The sequence below is a fragment of the Haemaphysalis longicornis genome, unplaced genomic scaffold (assembly GCF_048455015.1).
Source record: "Haemaphysalis longicornis isolate Haplotype H1 unplaced genomic scaffold, Haemaphysalis longicornis Haplotype H1 scaffold_9, whole genome shotgun sequence".
NCBI lineage: Eukaryota > Metazoa > Arthropoda > Arachnida > Ixodida > Ixodidae > Haemaphysalis > Haemaphysalis longicornis.
Window position 1 is genome coordinate 19,640,236 of NW_027526460.1, and position 20,158 is coordinate 19,660,393.

The window sequence follows — 20,158 nt, forward strand, 5'->3', positions numbered from 1 at the left end:
CGAGTGTGACCGTGTGCCCGATTGATGCACTGCGCAGAGCCCGTGCGGTTGCAGCCTATGCACTTCCCGCGGTCGGTGTCGGCGGGCGACAACGTGCAGACCATGTGCGCCGTGCAGAGCGGCGACGACGTGGACTTCTCGTGGCGCAAGGACGGCCAGCCCCTGCTGGCCAACGGCCACCGGGTGGCCATCCACTCGCTGCCCACCACGTCCATCCTGCTCGTCAGGAACGCCACCGTCTTCGACACCGGCAACTACACCTGCGTCGGCCGGAACGCCCTCGGACAGGACAGCGTCACGGCGCAGCTCAGCGTCCAAGGTCAGCAGGGGGGGATACACTCGCCCGAGCAGTTAAGCGCTTGACTAAACAGCCGACACATTAATGTAGTGGTGTAGTGTCTTCGAAACGTGTCTTGCCGCTTGCATCACGGAAAGAAATTCAGAAATGACCGTGGGCGTGAGGACGACTCTGACTGCGCTTTACAAATATCATTATCCCGTTAGCGAATCGCACAATTTTTCACGAAATGGCATAGAGCTATACGCAGAGCAGTAACCAAAAAAAAAAAATTCCGGAGGGGGTTATGGGTTACTGAAAGGAAGGAGATTTGCTGAAAGTACCAAGTCTGGCTCACGTACTGCCTGGAAAATTTTTTGGAGGGGGTTATAGTCCGTGGCTATACGCATGTATCAGTGAGAACTTACAAAAATGCCGTCATGACGGGCCATATTAAAGATGGCAGACTGCAAAGGAAGTCCCAGGTTCGCTCGACTGCGCGTGAGTAGAAGCACAATTAACGCTGGAACGTTTGTGCGTAAACATTCACAAACTGTCCTAACTGTCCTTGTTTGGAGCTCCATACCGGACCCATTTTTTCAGTGTGCTAAATGAAAGTGCCGGTTAAATCACTCCTACAGCACAGTGCATGCACGGCTATCATTGTATGCCATCCTATATTTGATACATCGATTTTGAGAACGTTTGCACCGCGATTTCGGTGAAAATTTCAAATGACTGAACTTTAATATCCAGTTCAATTTTGACACTTAGTGACACGCATTACAATGTATCACAGCTGTACTCCCAAGCAGGAGCCTCATTCCGGCATTTTTTAGCATCAAAACAAAAAGTAGGTTCCTACAATTATGCCCATTAATGAAGAATACGCCTTCAACGACCACAGCTCGTCCCCGCCCTTTTCGTTCCCTGCGATTCGACATAGATGGTGTAACTTCATTGACAGCCATTTCTGCGGCATTCCCATGAGCGTTGTCCCGAGTACGGCTCATGGCATAAATGGGAGTAGATCTAACCCATAATCGCAAACAACAGTACTCGTCCCGCCCCGAAGCTCGCCGGCGGCCTTTCTCTGAGTCACCGCCCACGGAAGCGAAAACAGCGCGTCGTTACTGCTGGTAGACAGTTGGCGTCGGGCCTCCAATCCCTTCCCTACTTGTGTGAGTCACCTCTCAGCGCGGCGGCCGCCGGCGCCATCGATTCTGGCACCAGAAGCGAAGCTTCAGGTGTACGCACGCCCAATCTGCCGGGAACGAGACGGCGCCATCTCAGGGTTTCGATCAGGCCATCGGGGGGTTCACGCACCCATCCAGCTCGCCACGGGCAATGGCATGCCGCCGCCCACGCCGTCGGCTTCACTGCCATCGAGCCTTGCCCTACTGAGCATGCATGCAGGCAGGCAGGCTGCTTTACGCGATGTTAACATTGAGCGCGTGTCGTCTTGGGCTTCATGATTATTGAAGGGGCAGACAAGCGATTTCCGTAAAAAGTGCGTTTTTTAGCTCATACGAAATCCCGAGAACCACAGGGAATGGCTAAATAAATTGGCAGAATAATTTTAATCTGGCGCTAAACTTTCTGATGTCTCAAAGGTGACGCCTTGCAGTGTCTAAGCGTGACACTACCATACTTACAAAACCAGCTCCGTAAGTTTCAATGCGTCACTAGAAAACCGCATAAAGGATTAGAAAAGACTACATTTTATTATTGTTTTAGACGGGGAAAAGTTTTTAAATACATCTTTTCATCTCGTGTACACTTAAAAGTATGCTGCGGGCGGTTCACTGTCCTGTATGCAAGCATTTCTCTCGGCAGCATACTTATAGCTGGTAGATCTAAAGATTCCTCTTTCAAACGTTCTCCGGCCCTATAAGAGAAAGCATTTCGGTTCAACGTGTTTTAAGTGATGCCCTTTCATTTCGGACAGGGAGTGTACACTCCACAAAGGGTGCTGCTTTGGGCCTGTTGGTATGACATGACGGAATCTTGAAGCGCTAGGACACAAGGGACAAGCGAGTGGGACAACACAAAGCGCATTGTGTTGTCCCACTCGCTTGTCCCTTGTGTCCTAGCACTCCACAAAGATCGGTTGTGTGTCCATTCTCTCGTATAAAGTCTGGGCACGCAATCGTATACCCTCACAGCGGTGCAAAACACAACAAAAGGTATAATTTTATGAACTAAAAAATAGTCTGCACACGCCACGGTGCACGGAAAAAAATGTGAAAGATCCAAGGGCAGTACGAAATATTTGGCACTGAGCGCACACACAACCGGACGGTTGCCCGACGAGAAGTGATGTGTCATTGCCGAGAAAGTAGAAGTTAAAGGGTGTATCTCAATTTTCCCGCTTCCTTGAAGTGTTCCTCAAAACTCTCTGGATCGTATTCTCTATCTCTCGCTTACGCACGCACGCACGTACTCTGCATGTGTCGTTTTCTTTTTTTTTTTTTTTTGCGCTGTGGGGCGGAACTTCCGAGAAGAGCGAATGATCGAATGCGAAAGTGCACCAATCAAGTTTATTTACGTCTCGGAAAAATCCAACTCACCGTTGACTGTTTTAAATAAGAAAAATGCTTCAAACGCCCCTCTGTGACAGGCAGCTTTGCACTCGAAAGGGCTAGGGAGCTACACATACCCGCTGGGGCAGTGAGTGGCTTCGCACGAACTTAGTGGCTTTCCCCTGTAGAAGATCTTTAAAGAAAACACGCGTAAATATATCTTCCACGTTACAGCAAAAATCTATTAACTCGCCTACCCAAACCGGACCCGTACTTTCGCACAGACTGTATTGAAAACACGCCCTGCTCTGCGTAAATAGGTGCTGCACAAGCAGTGGTCTCATGTCAACATGGCGTGCTTGCAGGCCGGCCACACTGGCTCAAGGAGCCCGCGAAAGAAGTCGTCGTGGCCCTCGGCGACGTCGCGACGCTTCGCTGCGACGTCGTTAGCTTCCCTGCCGCGAGGGTCACGTGGTTCAGGATTACTGGAGGTAAGTACGGCTGCAGTCGATTCCGACGAACACTAGCACGCTTCCTGGCAATGCAGCTGCGCAATGCGGGAAGCAATACTGGTGGATGGCGACTGCCCTAAGGCACAACATAACGCTGGGGCATGCTACCTACATTCCTTACGGCTGCATTGACGCATCGAAAATGGACGCGTATGCGACGAGAATTTGCACCTTTGCTAAATGGAACAAACAATAATTTCACTAAATAACAAACTTACTCAAGTTTTAGAAGCATCTCACAATAAACATCGAAAATTTTCCTCGGCACGAGGGAGGCACCGGCATGACAATATGGCAACACTAGAACGCTATATCAGCCCGAGATGTCAATTTTTATTTTATTTTTCCCGCTTAGTTCACTTAAATCATGGGAGTTATTTAAGCCGTGAGATCAGAAAAAGGAGTGTTGGTCATATTTCGCGTGCTGAGCGCGTCACACCAAACTACGACCAAGGAAAGAGCTACCAAGCTGCACTTTAAAAAAAATTGGCCGCGTATCTGCTCCTTGCGTTGCAAATGCCGTCAAAAGACGATAGTCTCTATCGGCTTTTGCGAAGTTAATGCCTCCCTTCGCTTTCCCGCTCACCTCTCATGTTGTTTCTCTTGCGTCGCGCTTCTCCCAAGGTAAAGACGCCAAAGGTTTGCTTAAATCATTTTAAATTTCCCTCGTTCCACTGCTCCAAACCGGTTGTCTCGATGCGAACGCTGCCGTACGGCGAAGACGCGCGTTAATCGAGACGCCCTACTTCAACGTTTATAGAACCGCGTTTCCCTACTCCACGTGCGTTGCAGCAGAACGTGGAACCTATCAGTGGAACCTTGTGTAACTGTTGCCGGTTGATTTCTTAAAATGGCGTCAGAAGCTGTAGTGGCGCGGGCGACAGCAGGCGACGGCGGAGTGAATTCTTTTTCTGCAGTTGATGAAGTATTTAATTTCGGAAAAGTCAAGCATGTCTGATTTTTTATAAAGGAACACTGCAAATATCACTTCTGTATTAATTTGTTGTCTTATATATGCGTAATGTCTTGTTGTTCTTCAACAATATTGACAAGTATGAACATTACACCGGAATTAGATGGGCACATTTAGCTGTGACTATATAAGACTATTGCGCAGGCATTGTTTTGCTTTGGCCGGGTGGCTGAATCGAGTCACAGACAGACAGACGGACAGACATACAGACAGACCAAAATTTCTGGGTTTAAGTAGCCCAAGAAAGACTATCGTCTTTAAAAAGGCGCGTGAATGCCAGACAAGAATCATGGGCAATTAGTTCCTTGCGCTATGCACGCTCGCAGACGCCATGGACGAGGAGCCGCCCGGGCCGCGGTGGATGCAGAGCAGCGGAGAGTCGAGCATCGAGCTCAACGGCGTCTCCAGGGCGGACGTGGGCACGTACCGGTGCCGAGCCGACAACGGACTCGGACACGTGTCGGCCGACGTCCAGCTCGTGGTCAGGGGTGAGTGAGGCCGCAACAGCGCCGGGCTTATTGGCTAACACGTGGACGTGAGTGGGTCTGCGTGCGATTCTGTATACGCATACTGGCCTGTCTGAAAGTGTATGTGAGTGTGTTCGTCCTTGTCAGGGAGCAAATGTGTATGAGTGGAAGAGCGAGTGAGTGCGTCCCTCAACTCCCCCGAGTCACCCTCCGTCTGTCCTTAACCATGTCCCAAATCGAGCCTCACAACCCAATCCACCCCTCCGCGACGTTAAAGTCGACAAGTGACGCCCATGGAACAAGTCATCGGCAAGACCCGCGGATAACTGGTCCCCGCTCCAATGATGACGCGACGGCGTCCTGGAGAGCCAAGGGACGTACGTGTTCCAGGGGCCCGCCCGGTCGACGAAGTTCTGCCGGACAATCAAGCCAGCGAACATCCCACATCACAGGGTAAGAAAATTTCTCATCAAAGCCAAAGCCCAAGTATACCAATATAACCGTCCTGACTAAGACAATTTTGACGAATTCATAGCGCAAAAAACGAGTACAAGAAAGAGGACACACAACACAGCGCTAACTTCCAACCTGGTTGGAAGTTAGCGCTGTGTTGTGTGTCCTATTTTTTGTACTCGTTCTTTACGCTATGAATTCGTCAAAATCGCCACACCAACTTGCCCAAGAATCCGTACTCGTGACTAAGACGCTTGCTTGAAGACCTGTTTCAAGACTTGCCTTAAGCTGCAATCAACCACAGCTTAGAATTGCGTGCAACGTAGAGATCAGGAGCTCCATTCTTTTGTGTGTGTGCCGTCAATATATTGAGGAAAACTGCGTGGCACACAAAGCCGCAATTTTCAGCAACGAATGGCTATTCGCCGCAGAGCTTTCCAAGTGACTTTTCCTCTAATGGCCGTCCCGGCCAGCTATGTGGCGTGAGCGTCGACGAAGTGCAGCCCGCCGCAACTCTTTCATCATTAAAGCAGCCGCGGCAGTAGTAGCCACGTTATGAACTGCGTGCCTGGGCCAAGTAGTCTCTCTGTTACGTGTCGGCGCTTGACACCGGCTGTTGCCCGTAAAAACACTCGCCGTGCGAGCCGCAAAGTGCGGCAACTAAACGGAAACGGCAACGGCTCAAATCGAGCTCCGTTTCCCGAGTTCCGGCACGCGCAATAATCTATACCGCCCGTTCCCGCATTGATACCATGTAGTACAGGCTGACGGACAACACCCCAGTCTCGCGCTCGGAATCAATAGCTCGAGGTGCGGGCTGGGAAGGCGCCGTCGCTTCAATATTTTCGCACATATCCATTAAAAATCAGTTGGCACGCAACGCGCACCTGTATGGATCGGCTTCGCACGGAAATGTTCTGACGCTGTACGCGCACTATATAGACCGCACTTTGTGTCACTTCCTTCCTTCCTTCTTTGTCGCCATAGCATATTTAGAGCTTTTTTTTCATTAAAAGATTCATCCACGGCCGAATACTGAAAGTATACGTTCCCAGTAGGGCTATCTTGGCGCCAGTGACTCTCACTGAATTAATTTGTACTGAACACGAGTTTTTCTTTTTTCCTTTTCTTTTTTAGGACCACATTGAAGCTAGTTGTCAAGAGGGAGTTAATCAATACTTAATAGCAGGAGGCATTCCACTGAACTTCTTTACGGCAAAGCCATTTCGCTACATCGGCCAGAATCTTGTGTCCGTCGTAGGTGTACACAAAAACTCGTAGCCCTGAAGGTTTTTTTTTTTTTTTTTTCACAGCGAAGCTGCCAACGCTGCGTTTAAGCGGGATATTTCGTGTCTCTCGTTGTCGTCGACAGGAAAAAAACTTGACTGCCGTCCTCCTTCTCGATCCATCAATCGCCCTCGTGTTAGTGAACGGCGGATGACACCGCACCGTGGAGGGAAGGTGTGGAAATGATGGGTTGTGAGGCCTGGGATGACCACCACTGCTCTTTACGCCTTGCAAGCATTACAGACCTTCGCGACCCGTCATCCCCCCTCCCTCGACGCGGCACTGACGCTCCAGTGGGGAGGCGGTGTGGTTTCTTAATCATCCCAAGAGGAGGACGATGACCGTAACTCGCATTTGCCGATCGAACAGTCGCAATTCTGCGATGACCAAATGATTGTCCCGTTCGTTGGACCATCATTTGATGATAGATCAATGTTCATATCTCACTCATGAAACGGGACAAATATGTAGGGTTTCTGCTTAACACTACCTAAGGTATATATGCAACCTGAAACCCACTAGTGACTGGAATTACCTCCATGCCCTCTGAAACAAAAGCGCATCCTACACGTATACCCCAGTGTGTGTTCTGTCGTATATTTTGGTCACTGTGAACAAGCGGGGTGTACATTCTTCCAACCACCACATGAATTTTATTTTATCCGCGGGTAGGGCCAGGTTGCACAGTCACAAAGATTTCCGAACATTTCAATCCAAAGTAGATACGTAGTAAGGGACATCTTTCTTTTTTGTAACACATGAAAGCTATTAATTAAACAACCTTATTGTTAATGCAAGAGCAGAAGCACGCCCGGATGTAGGAAGGAGTTTAATATGAACCAGAAAAGCTCGGTTTACAAATACAGGCTCCAGTAAGGTAAACTGAACTAAACCCTATATTTTTAACGGTTGGTTCAAACGACGTATTAGCGTGGTTCAACATCCACACTCCGCAACACTATATCAGTTCCTCCCACAATACACCGAAAGTGAAATCGGAAGACAAACGGGACGTGTTGCTGAAATATAGAAACAAAGGAGTGGTTCAACTGACGATGACATATAGGAACGCTATATATAACCCGTGTAGTTGAAGCATGTAGTTTCATATTCCTCGGCAAGCAACTTAGTACAGGGTTGATGCAACTCGCGCATACGCAGACCTCACAATATACCCTCATGGCTCCATTAGTGATCCTGTTTTTGCAGTGAGCAAGACGTATTCTGCCGCCCACAAAAGAGGACCCGCGCCTGCCATTGCCACGCGACAAAGGAAACGGCGACGTCACACTGCTGAACAAACATCACGGTGAGCGCGCCCTTCTTCACACCGACGCGATTTCATTTCTCGCAGCTGCGCCGGCAGGCACTTTTTTTTTTTCCTGACTGTATAGGAGGTTTTCAACGCTCGCATTGACGGCGTTCTTCCACACGTCGTATTATCATATCTCAAAACTTCGCTACTGAAATTCGCCACCTACCCCAAAGAAGTAGCACCGTAGGGTGCAACGGCTAAAACGTTCTGCATCTACGCACAATTTATTTATTAACAGCGAGGCTGTTTAGCAAGTCGTAATTTTTTGTGTCCGCAGTTAAAAATACTACTGTGACTGTCACGTAACAATACCAAGGAATTGCCGAGCGCGTGCCTTGCGGCAACTGCCCAGCGTCCCCGGCACACGTATGTCAAGCCAAGTATATACCGACTAAGAGAAATCGGCAAAGACTAGCAAAAAAAAAAAAGAACAAGCTCACAATTATAGCAACAATGATGGAGTAAACGTCGTTTCGGCAGCGACGAAGAAGCAAAACGGCAGAAGTCCCGGACTTTTAAACCTTCGTATTGGTTGTGAAGGTTGCGTGCAGCTTCGGTATACCTTCAAATCTTACGCGTTAGTGTGAGGTTCGTTCATTTTTTTTTATGTATTTCAATTTTTCTAAATTTTACTAATTTTCCTGTGTAGGTATGCACTGTTGCGTGCGTATGTTTGTTAAGAAACATTTACATTGCAATGCATCAGGTTTTCGGCCATACATAATGAACGCAGCAATACCAGCATTGACAGGAGAAGCTGCAAAAAAAAAATAATAATAACAATTCAACGCAGAACACCACGCCAAACTTAGCTCCGCGGTCCCGCTGAGTGAGCCATGAGATACAAGAAAAAATTAATAATGGAAACAGAGGCAAGGACAGAGAATGTCAGCAGTACAAGCGGCAGTTCCGGCTTGTATATATGCACAACGCCAGGCGTATACAGTACAACGGACGCGTTCGCTTCAATAAATCATTGGATTTACGCCTTCACTCGCAATTTGGTTCACTGGTCTCGTGAGCGGTGCAATCATGCAGTCAAAAACCGATGTTGAGAACGAATGCGGGCATTACACATACACGGCGCTATATACGATCGAAATGCACGGGCCACTTCGCAATGAGCGCTTTGCAAAGCCCACGGGAGGGAGTGGGGGGGAGGCGGGGAGATTGGGCGAATTCCTGCAGCTATAATCGATTCCTTTACAGGTGTTTCTGCTACGGCACTCGGTTGCCGTTATGCGATGCGCGTACATCGTAACTTTCAAATACCTAAGCGTTCGATGCTGGCCGGAGACCGCGCTTCTTTATGCATGCGCTTGAACACCTGCCACATTTTTCTCGGGTTCTACTTACTTCGATCTATTTGTTTGCCGGGCTTTTTTCTTGCCTGGTTTCCTTTTCTCCACAACTCCCCTTTCAAGGATCTCTCTCCTAATCGTACGATTAGATTCCTCCAGTGCTTACGTCGCGTTTTATTTTCTGGCGCTTACCACGGTTGTTGCACCACTCAAGCTGCTGACCATGTGCAAGGCGTCGATAAGGCAAAACACACGGTTACTTTACTATAGGACAACATATAACCGAAAAGCCAGATCACGTTCTATAAATAACGGTAGTGCTCAGTGTTGCTGGGAGAACGAGCTTGCAATCGCCTAAAACAAAAGCAGGCGACAACAGCAACACCGAAAAAAGAGAATACATACCACGAGGAAAGCGCGACAGGTTGGCGTCGAGAATGCGTTCTAAATCAATCTCGTGGGAATACCGCTGCGCCTAAAATATATCAAGTATAACAGTCTGCTCTTGTGCACTGACTTGTTGATGTATTATATGTCTAGTTATTGTACGACTTTTGTTGTTATTTTGTGATTATTTGCTCTGCTTGTCCCCCTTTACGCAATGCCCGGCTGGGCCTGTAAGGTACTTTGAATAATATGACAACAGCCGAATCTTCCTTCCTTCATTCATTTTTTTTTTCTGAAATGTTACCGGCTCTTGTAACTCATTTTCTGCTTACCAGAGAAGGGCTGTCGAATATTCGTACCGCGGTCATCGCATTTAATTTCCAGGTCTGAAAGGTCCGAAATAATGTCAGCACTGGATCAGCAAAAAATGTAAAAATACGGCACTAAAGGTAAACAAAACCGTCCTGCACGGCAGAATACGCGCATGATAAATTCAAAGAATTCACTGCGTTACAGCTTAACAGTGCGCTCCTCGCATGACAAACAACGCGTTATGACGAAGGCTTGGGGCTGTGCGCACACCACCGCTGCAACACCGCGTTGCCCTGCAGAGTCAAAACAACCCAATTCCGTCGCGCCCTCTTCCCTCCCATACATGAGACAATGCGCAGCGCTTACACACACTTCGCGAAGAAGGCCGCTCGATACGCCAATCAGCGCATGAACCGAGGTTGCGCGGCTGCGCTCCAGTTCCTGATGAGATGCTCGCGCTGTTCTGGGGCGCTCACGGAAAACATGGAGACGGCTCGGTTCGGACGACGACCATCCGTACGAAGCCTGCTGCGTATCTTTGGTCAGGTACTTCTAACACGGTACTCCCAAGTGACTACGGTCCGGTGCACGTAGCGAACATTCTCGTCGTATAGATGAAGATATAAGAAGGGATTCGCGGTAGTGCATCTTTTATGCACACACCGGATCACCTCATTCTCCTTCTGTTCGTGCTGCCGAAACGGTGGCAGCTTTTCCGCCTCTGTGCGCGATGGGACTCGGAACACTGCTACGCAATAATTCAGACGTGACGAGTAACGAGAACTCCAGCCGTTGTGAGCTATACGATGAGATAAATACACGATAATAATAAATGAAAAATAAACAGCCTATATACGCGAGAATTTAATTCTGGAGACAGATATATTTAATAGATACAGTCGTTTTTAGGGGCGAAGCCCCTTAGGGGCTGGGGCTGTTGTGTCCTGTCGTCGTCGTAATCGTCGTTTCATGTAGTCACGGTACTAAACCACCGGGAACTCGTTTACGCCTCGCGCTAGAACGTAACGCGCGCTAAAAAAACACCAGGACACTCGTTTACGCCTCGCGCTGGAGCGCTTCGTGCTTCAAAGACAAGAGACTTTTACAGCAAAGCTGCATACCTCTATGCCCCCCAACGGCCTCATCTCCGTTGGCAATAACACCAAGGCGTCAAGAATACACTTATACACTGCATGCTTCGCTCCTCCTCAAGTTTCACGTTAATGGAGATGGCGTGCCTTGCATTCAGTTTTCTATAAGTGTGTCATGATGCTGTTTATCCCAAATATGTTAATCCTTTTTGCATTTTCTGTCGCCAAATGCTACTGCGAGAATTGCATCTCTCCATTTGATGTCGTTTGTGAGTTCTGAACATTGTAGTGCTTTTGCATCATTTCCCTGAGCTTTTTTTTAGTACTCGCACCGCAGCTGTTCAGTGCCGTAGGTCTGACTGGTATACTTGCTCGCGAACTCCACCTCGTTGAGCAAGGGAATCGCAATCAGTACAGGCTCCCATTCTAACAATACACGGCATTTTAGAACAAAAACTTTGTTTGTTTTTTTCCCCACGGAGGCGTCCTCGGGTAGTCTCCTTCACGAGCAGAGCGGACAAAGGGAGAGACACGCCCGGCGCGGAGAGCGCTCGGCCAGGGAGGCAAAACAAAGGCCGGAACCCGGGGAAGGCCGCAACTACAGCCGCGCGCGGGCGGAACTGCACAGACAGCGGCGAAACAATGACAACGCACCAGCGAAAGGGAACCGGCCAACCCCTCGCGGCGCACGCATCCGATCGATAGTGCGGAGCTCGGCAGAAGCAGCAGCAGCTCGACGACGCGGAGGGGGAGAGTGAACCCGCCCCCCAAACCTCGCAGCGTGGTGTCCTTACCGTCGCCACCCCGATATCCGGCGTCAATTAGGAGGCGACATCCGCGGAATCGTGCATTTTTGATGATGCGTGCACCAGACCGCGGTGGAGGCAGAGGAGGAGAAGGCGGCATTGGGTGCGCGGGGAACACTGCCGCACGTGCGAATGAACCGGCGGCTATACAACAATCCTGCGCTTACGTGACCACCTGTCGTCGAGGCTCGGTTATTCCGTGCACCTCGCGACGTACTGCCAGGCCCGATGTCCACTTCCGCGTGTCGTCGGACATGCCGCCTGACGTCATTAACTCGGACCCCCTAAGGAGATGATCCACCGTCGCGGTAATGAGAACGGGATTATCAGCGTGTCGTTAAAGAAAAAAAAGAAATCGTTTGTCGACAAGCGCTCGTAAGATATTGTACAAACTAGATGCGAACCGCGTTTTTCGCGTTCGATCGACGTCGAAGACGGAGGAGCAAGTCAAACAAAACCTGAAACGGCAACGCTTCGGTGAAACAAATTGGTCGACTGCTAATGAAGTATCTCAAACCGTCGGAAAGCGTCGGGAGGCGTGCGCACTCAATGATGGAACACACTGCACATGTCGCACGATATTGTACTGATACAAAACGTTTGCTCGCGTGGTCCGGTTGAAGAGGCGGCAATTAAGCTCGTGACGGTTTGGTTCATTACTGCTTGCGTGTCCGCTGCACCCCAATCAATTGATGGGAGAGAAACGTTCCCGGGTAGTTTATCGAACACCGTGTTGTTATCGGAGAGATGCAGTTTCGTCGAACACTGCTTTGTCGGGACGCTGATTGATAGAATCGGCTACATCCCCTTGATCGAAATTCACGCTTCCGTTGCCTCATTCACTTGTTTAGCCCCTTCTTTTCTTTAACATTCCATTTAACAAACAAAAACTGCGTGTTTACGTTGCAGCATTTCCGCTTGAATTGTTGCCCAGTAGGTCGCTACCGTGTTTAATACCATTTTCACACGTTTTCACATTCTGTGACCCCTTGTAACTTGCACACACTTCAGCAACGGTTTATACAGAATTTCGATTTTGGGGGTGCCGAAACCCACCTCGTTGGGGAGGGGGGGGGGGGGGCTGTTAACGGGGCGCGTATGGTTGTGGAATCATTTTTTTTGTTGTTGTTGTTGGGGGGGGGGCGTCGAAATCCTTCTGGGGGGTGTTGGGGGGGTGTATAAATCTGCATGAGTTTGGTCTGCATGAGTTCTAGCTAATGTTAATATTCTTTTGCTCTGTCCACTCTGTAAAAGCCCTAAATTTCGCGCGCACGTTTCAAAAGCAGACAGGTGTGACACTAGAGACAGTTACGCCCCAATCATTATTTTTGTAGCTCCGCCTACAGCCTACAGAATTCCCGAATTTTAACGCCAACGTGTGGTACGCTGTTCAGCCATTCAAGTTTATCAGAAACCACGGGCACAGACCTCTCTTTGCCGCCGTGAGGCGGCTTCGTGGTACTTCTGGTTGTCCGAGAAAAAGCTTTGTCGAAAATATTACTCATGACTACCGCCGTTCGCAGTGTTCAAAGGGCTGTACGACCACCAAAAGCTCACCAGGCTAATTTCTATCGGCTGAAAGTAATGGACCCAGGGTTTTTTGTTTTGTTTTGTTTTTGCTGTGGAAGCTCTCTTTTCCAAACTTTCACTTAACGACCTTGGCGAAGTAGCTCCCCCCATGTTTATTGTCTTCATAATTTACACAGTGCACACTCCCTGATAAACAACATTTGGAGATAGCAAAATATTACTTGAAATAAATGCGAGCATGCAACATAAACAGTCATTAAACACGACTGGAAATATCACTACACAACTAAATCAAGTAAATTCCTCTGTAAAGCAAGAGCGTGAAAGTTGCGGATAGCTTGTGACCCATGGCGACAGAACGAAGCGAAAGCTGTGGTCTAATCCCGCTCTTACACTGTGTTTCTCGGTGAAAAAGATCGCCAAAAAGAAACAAAAGAAATGGCTCCGAACAAATCAGTTTCCGCCCGGACCGCGAATTTAACGTTAAACCACATAATAGAACTTGCCGTTTCGTCTGACTGCATGCAGCCGCTAAATAAAACAAAAAGGGCTGCTACAATAAATAAAGTTTTGAGACTTGGTTTCCAAGTTTAAACGTGCTCTATCACCTTTTCTGGGAAAACCAACTACGCTGGGATTAGTAGGAGAAAGAGACGCGCTTGAAGGATCAGGCTTTCTTCGCGTTTTACAAGGCGGCGATAGTTTGCGCGTTCGGCAGCGGCGCCGGTGTAAATGGACAGGGCTGAGCCGATTAACCACGCTTTCTCCTTCCCTCGTCTTTCCCGACCACTCTTGGCTGCCAGGAAGCCACGCGCTGGGACCACGTAGTCACGCGGAACGCGCAGGGTCGCCAGAACGCCCCGAGAAGGGGAGGAAAAGGAGGAGGGGGAGGTCCGCCCGGGATTATTGTTGCTCAAGCCTTGAAAGCGCACTCCAGTGGACCTCACGGCGGCAGGTGTCCAGGCTGTCGACCTGGTCGTAGATGATCGCAGCAGCACCTTCCACGGCATCTCGCAGAGTGCAGGACTAAACGTGAACCTGCAGACTTCGATGGATACGATACGGTGGCAGGTTTTTCACCCGACGTCCTCGCTAGCAGTGCGCACGCTGCCGTAGAGATGTGCGATAAGCAGCTGTGGATACGTCCCTGAAGTACTCACGCGAAAAAAAAAAAAAAAAATGAAAAAGAAAAGGGGGGGCAGGGTTATGACGCAGCCAGGCTTTGAGTTTTTCGCCAACGCAGGGACGTAGCTTCAGCAGTAATAGCGCGAAAGTCCTCGGCAGTGCGAAATGCCCGCGTTTCTGAAATTGTAAGTCGCAGTTTCTGTTCTCCCTGATGTCGCAGAACATGGAGGGCCTTATTGAATGTTATTAATCGCGGACACATTAAGAGAGAGAGAGAGAGAGAAAGAGAGAGAGAGAGAGAGAGAGAGAGAGAGAGAGAGAGAGAGAGAGAGAGAGAGAGAGAGAGAGAGAGAGAGAGAGAGAGAGAGAGAGACTGCAGTCTGTAGCGTGGCAAAAACACGGAGCGAGTGAATGGATGAATGACTTTATTGCAGAGAGGAGGCTAAAAAGCCCTGTGGGTAGCCGATGGAAAAGAGGATTGGGAAAGACGTCACTAATTAGTTGTAGTACACCCGACTAAGTAATGTTCAAGCTTCACTATCAATGTAGCTGTCTCTCGAGGTCACGTTGGAGTTACACACACATGCACTGGCCTTCCCCTGATGGGGAGGGGACGCGATGCGATGCGATGAGGCTTTGAAGGGGTGGGGGGAGGTAGGAGGAAAAGGGCCCGAAACTGTCTGGCGGAGGGTGCCGACACCTTATCAGGCCCGAGGGGGAAGGGGGCATAGTTCTTGATGGCACATTACGGCTACTGTGGCAAGATGGAAGCGCACCGGTGTTCATTTGTGACTGGTCAACTTGAAAAGGTAGCCGGTCAGCCATTAAACCATTTTATAGAGACCATTTTTTGGGCAAAGTACGTTATTTTTTCCAACATTCTGGGGTTGTCTTCACTAACATACTCGACAAGCTCTAACGTCGGCGTCGGAACCGTGGCGCTTCCGAGCAACTGCGCACGGTCGTCTAAGAAGGCTGCACGAGGAAAAAAAAAAAAAAAAAGCAGAGACTGCAGTCTCTGTTACCACCAGGCAGTGTATAGAAAGGCATATAAGTGTGTGTCTGCCCCCACACAAACACATACATACGTACAGACACGTACGTGGTACATACGCAACCGATGCCAAGGCGCTCCTTCGAGTCCGGTTAGCGAAATTAAGGTCGAAAGCTATTTGTGAAAGGACACCATCGAACCCCACGTGGACAAAATAGGCCACTACATGTCAGCTGAGAGTGTAGCTCACATCAGGGGCCATAGATATGATGTCACGCGTGAACTATGGGCAGTCAACGACGCCTGGCACTCGCGGGCTATTGTGCTGTCCAGGTATCACTTTCCGCGCTTGCTTGGCAGCAGGAAGCGAAGAGCAAACAGCGGACAGGCCTCGCAGTGTGTTTGCCGGACGACTTATCGGCACAAAAGAAGCAATGTTGGCGAGGTTACGAGGTTATGTATGCGCCATTTTCCATCTGGCTGTCTAGCGCTAGCTCAATGCAACGAGGACGAACTCAACTGAGTAAATAGATTTACTACAGTATACTCGCGATAATTCAAACCTTCGGTTAACTCTAACAAATTTTGAAACTTGGTCCGCTATGTTTTTAATATATTTTAAAACCGCTTGATTCAAACTTCTCCATTGTGTAAATTCGCACTTTTTGCTTGCCCTTGGTGGAAAATATCGGCTGCATTTGCCGCTTTTAGCTGCACATCTGCGTTGTTATATTACTAATAGCCACGAATAAAGCCTATTACCTGCATGCACGCGTCGAAGCGAAACTGCACGCGACAACAGCCGCGTGTGGATTGGAGAAGAAAAATTTTTGGACTTTCATGCAAGGACAAAGCCGTCATCCAATCATGATTCCCTTTTCAAAGTGTGAATAGCGCTTTGCTATTGTGTGTGAATCTTGTAATTACTAAATGTATGTGAATGTTTCGTTTCAGTTTATTATTCAATCCAAAAAAAGTAGTACAGTAATAGTATTACACAGACGAGGGTCTCAAAGTTAAAAACTGTAACGTGACAACACGAATTGGTATGCTGTACTCAGTCATATATATAACTTCCTATAATTCGAACTTTTGATAAATTAAACAAAATCCTGGGATCCCTGCAAGTTTGAATTACCGCGAGCCTACTGCACTTTATAAAAATAGCGTTAGAAACTAGGGCGCCATAACATTAGCCCATAAAATTGCGTAAACCAAATTCGGCTGCTGGGGAGTTTTCGCACGCTGCTTATGGTTGAGTACGCAACGACTCCAAGACAAGGAGCTTGGCTCAAATTTTTAATATTTGGCTGCTCTAATGACACAACCCACACCACAATCAGTTCAATTCCGGAAAATTTCTACTTCGGATGGGCTGCTTCTTTTTACTTTCAACGCGGCTTTTATCCAACGCAGATCGCCTGCCAGCCGGAAATGCCGAAACAGGCACAAGTCGCCCCAGTCGCCCAGACAAGCAAAGTCACGCAAAGAATCTCCGGATACCAGGCGCCCCTCTCTTCGTCGACTCAGTTGCAGCGGGAGCTCCCACCACGCCGAGAATCGCGGCGACTCCAAGGTTGCACGAAACAGGCGCGCCGGCGGCAAGAAAAGCGACTTCCCTCTACACGGAGCGACAGTGGAGAGCGCAAAATCGAGCCTCCGAGTCTGAAAACCGCGCACCACTCTGGCGATGGTGGCGGTGGTGAGCCACCAGAGGAAACCTCGCAATCGCTGCACCCTCCGCAACAACCACAAGTGAATGAGAAAAGTAACAACAGCGGGTGACGTCACACCCACACGTGACTGGCAGTCGCGTGCTTCTGCCGCGAGACGCGGGGGAGGGGATCAGGGAGGAGAGAAGACGCGAAAAAAGAAAAACAAGAGCACGTGGCGGCGCTGCGCGCGCTCCTGCGGAAAGCGCGCGTCGGCGCGCCACTGGGACCGCCGCAGCCGTGGGCCGCGCTCGGGCGACGTCGGCGCTACAGCGAGCTCGGCCTCAGCGACCATGGAAGTGCCGCCTCAGCACCGTCCCCGTCGACCCGTGCTCCGCTCTCTACCGCAGTGGTGAACGGAAGAGAAAAGTGCCGCGTCGGGATAACACTCGTGCACGTGAGTTCGGGTTCGCGCTACTCCGGGAAGAGCCCGTCCGGATCATGAAATGTGCCAGTGGTCGTGACCCCACGTAGGAATCGTGATCTCCCGGCGGATGCTTGTGCGGGCACGGAGGAGGAGGCGACGACGATCGGTGCGGTGGTCGTTGTTCCCCTCTGCTCGGAGGACCCGTGTTTCAGACTCGGCGCAGCAGCACGACGACGACAGCGCGAGCCGGACCTAGCTAACGCTCCTCTCCTGTGCCGGCAGCGTGCGAGGAGCTGCCGGCTCCCCCGTCAACACCGAGATGTCGGGCACCGGGACGCCTGCGGGGCTACATGCGATGCCTAGGCTAGTGCTGCCTGCGCTGCTGCTGCTGCTGGTGCTGCCTCACAGGGCATCCGCAGACGGTAAGTCTCCTCCGCACTCCACGCCATCCTGTGTGTTGCTTCTACCCCACAATACATTGCTCCTGACGTACGTTCCACTCCCGGGCGTCCTGACCGCCGCTGGGGATGCGATGTCCTTGGTTCAGTGACGTCCAAAGTCCGCGTTTATTTCTCGTGTGTGTGCTTATTTTTGTCGTTTCTTTATTGACGGGGGTACAGAAAATCTAAAACAGGGCATTCGCGGGCTATATGACTGATAATCTTGAGGAGGTTCCAGTGTGAAAACGAGGCAAGGACAAAACAAAAATGTCGTCGGGACTCGTTGGTCCAGCCCCGCTGTGCTGCCCGCCTACCTACCCCGCCTGCGACGGGGATATTGAAGTGTGAACAAATGCAGTAGCACGGGGTCATCAGTTACCAAAGTCAAGCTACTGGATCTGACGTGCCCGCGAAAAACGGCGCTGCGCTCCTCGCAAATTTCAGATCTCCAGGCGCGGCAACCCGCACTGTTCTGCCACCTTAACACTGAGCACGTTTTCTGCCAGGGCAGAAAGAGCTGGAAGCAAAAACACCAAGAGGGCCGAGCTGAGGCTTCTCATCTTCAAACAACTGCAAATTACCGCCACATATTTACAATTAGCTCCAACGCCCATCGTTCACGTCATGGCCAGGGGCGTAGCCAGGGAGGTATTCCGGTGTCAGAACACCCCCCGAAATTTTCTGAGCGCAGCATCCTTTCCGGTCCCTGCCTTTCGTCCTATTTTTCGCCCACGCTATTTGCACACCGAATCGTTATACCATACCTTTAAAACAAAAATAAGATGGCTGTCGGTTTTTAAAACCTAAAAGATAGCTGAAATTGTTTTGCGGCGCAATATCTTTCTTTTCTTTTTTTAGCGGCGGCGTATAACATCCCCAGAAAAATATTTGTCTACGCCACGAGTCTTGGGGAGAAACGGCTGTTAAAAAAGTACATACGCTCAGGAGAAGCCAACTCAAGGTCGAGCAGCCAACACAAGCGTTCACTTTCTCTCCAGATTGAAATAGCCCGGCTGCAGGCCTGAACTGTCCGCAGGACGGGTTATCTGGAACTCCGAGTGACGACGACCAAGTGTTTGATAAGGTTCGTATCACCCGCGAAACAGATCGCGACAGCGGTTGGAGGAAAGCGCCTGACAAGTAGTACACGAAGGCGTGTAAATAACGCTGGCGAGCGCGGCGATAACGCGTACTCGAACACGACGCCGCCGTCGGCGTGCGTACACACGCCGTCAGCGTCTCCAGAAACGTTGCTATCGATCCACGCCGCATGCGACTCGGGAGGCCCGAACGTGTCGGACAGACACGACGGCTCCGCGGTTCGCACTCGGCGTGACAGATCGCCCCGTTCGCGACTCCAATTAACGTTCCCGCTATATTGCGTGAGCGGCGTCCGGACCTGTTCGATATGAATGCGCTGGCGACTCGAATTAGGATGATGTCGTCCGCGTAAAGGCCAAATTTAAGGCGAGGAATTAGACAGGTAGCCTCCCTTGTCGCGCGCTGCTCCATCGCATTCACCTGTTTTTATTTCCCTCCCCAAACCACCCATCATGCGGCATTTCTGCCACCTTATCCCACACCATCTGGGCTTGTCCCAGTGATCCTTTTCCGTCTATAACCTGCGACGAGCACTGGGAGGGGGCGCTGGGCAGCTCCGATCCGGGGGTTCAAGCCTCTCTGACGAACCGGGTTGTCATTGTTGCCACCAGGCTAAAGCCAGCGGCCACGACGTCCCCGTAACAGAGCTTGGCTCAACCAGATTTCTCTCTTTATATATAATCTCTCGAATTAGGGTGAACTTTTGTGGGAGCAAAAGTACGGGACGATCTTGCCAAAAACGCAAATGTCAGTACGAGCACTCTACACACTACGGGGTCACCTAGAACGAAATGCCCTCTCCGACCAGTTCGCATATAGCGAGCTTTCTTATGACGAGTGGGCTAGTTCCCACGACGCTCTCGAGCTGTGCATAGCAAATTTCCAACTGGCTTGGAACACATCAAGACACAGGAAAAATGGACACCGACGGGCAACCACTTTTTTCCTCGCATACGTCCTTGTTTTTCGCTAGCGAAGTTTACTGCGACGTGCTGCGTTCGAATCAGCATGTGCACGCGGTGATGTTCAGTCTTTGTCGAAATTTTCTAGCCCACGCCAAAGGTTTCTGGGCCATAAAGAATCCAAAGCATAAGCCTAACGTTTAGCTGTGACCAAACCAATTTATGACAGTCAGAAAGAAGGGTGTCTTCTCTGTCTTTCCGACATAAAACGTTTCGGCATCGCT

The 20,158-nt window shown here is 49.9% G+C and overlaps 1 protein-coding gene and 1 long non-coding RNA gene across 3 annotated transcripts in view; one reads left to right on the plus strand and one right to left on the minus strand.

The window, feature by feature from the left end:
- The window catches only part of LOC144153101 (uncharacterized), a 201,635-nt gene that overhangs the window by 178,508 nt on the left and 2,969 nt on the right, over window positions 1-20,158 (minus strand). The gene's annotated exons all lie outside the window — the stretch shown is intronic.
- LOC144153092 (cell adhesion molecule Dscam1-like) overlaps window positions 1-20,158 on the plus strand; it is a 136,308-nt gene that overhangs the window by 5,399 nt on the left and 110,751 nt on the right. Inside the window, exons 2-4 of one of the 2 annotated variants that reach the window (XM_077684746.1) lie at window positions 38-319; window positions 3,165-3,290; window positions 4,611-4,772. In XM_077684746.1, coding sequence (XP_077540872.1) covers window positions 38-319; window positions 3,165-3,290; window positions 4,611-4,772 — 570 coding nt within the window. Of the gene's footprint in view, window positions 1-37; window positions 320-3,164; window positions 3,291-4,610; window positions 4,773-17,297; window positions 17,854-20,158 lie in introns of those variants that run through there. The other variant, XM_077684744.1, reaches the window with a different exon arrangement.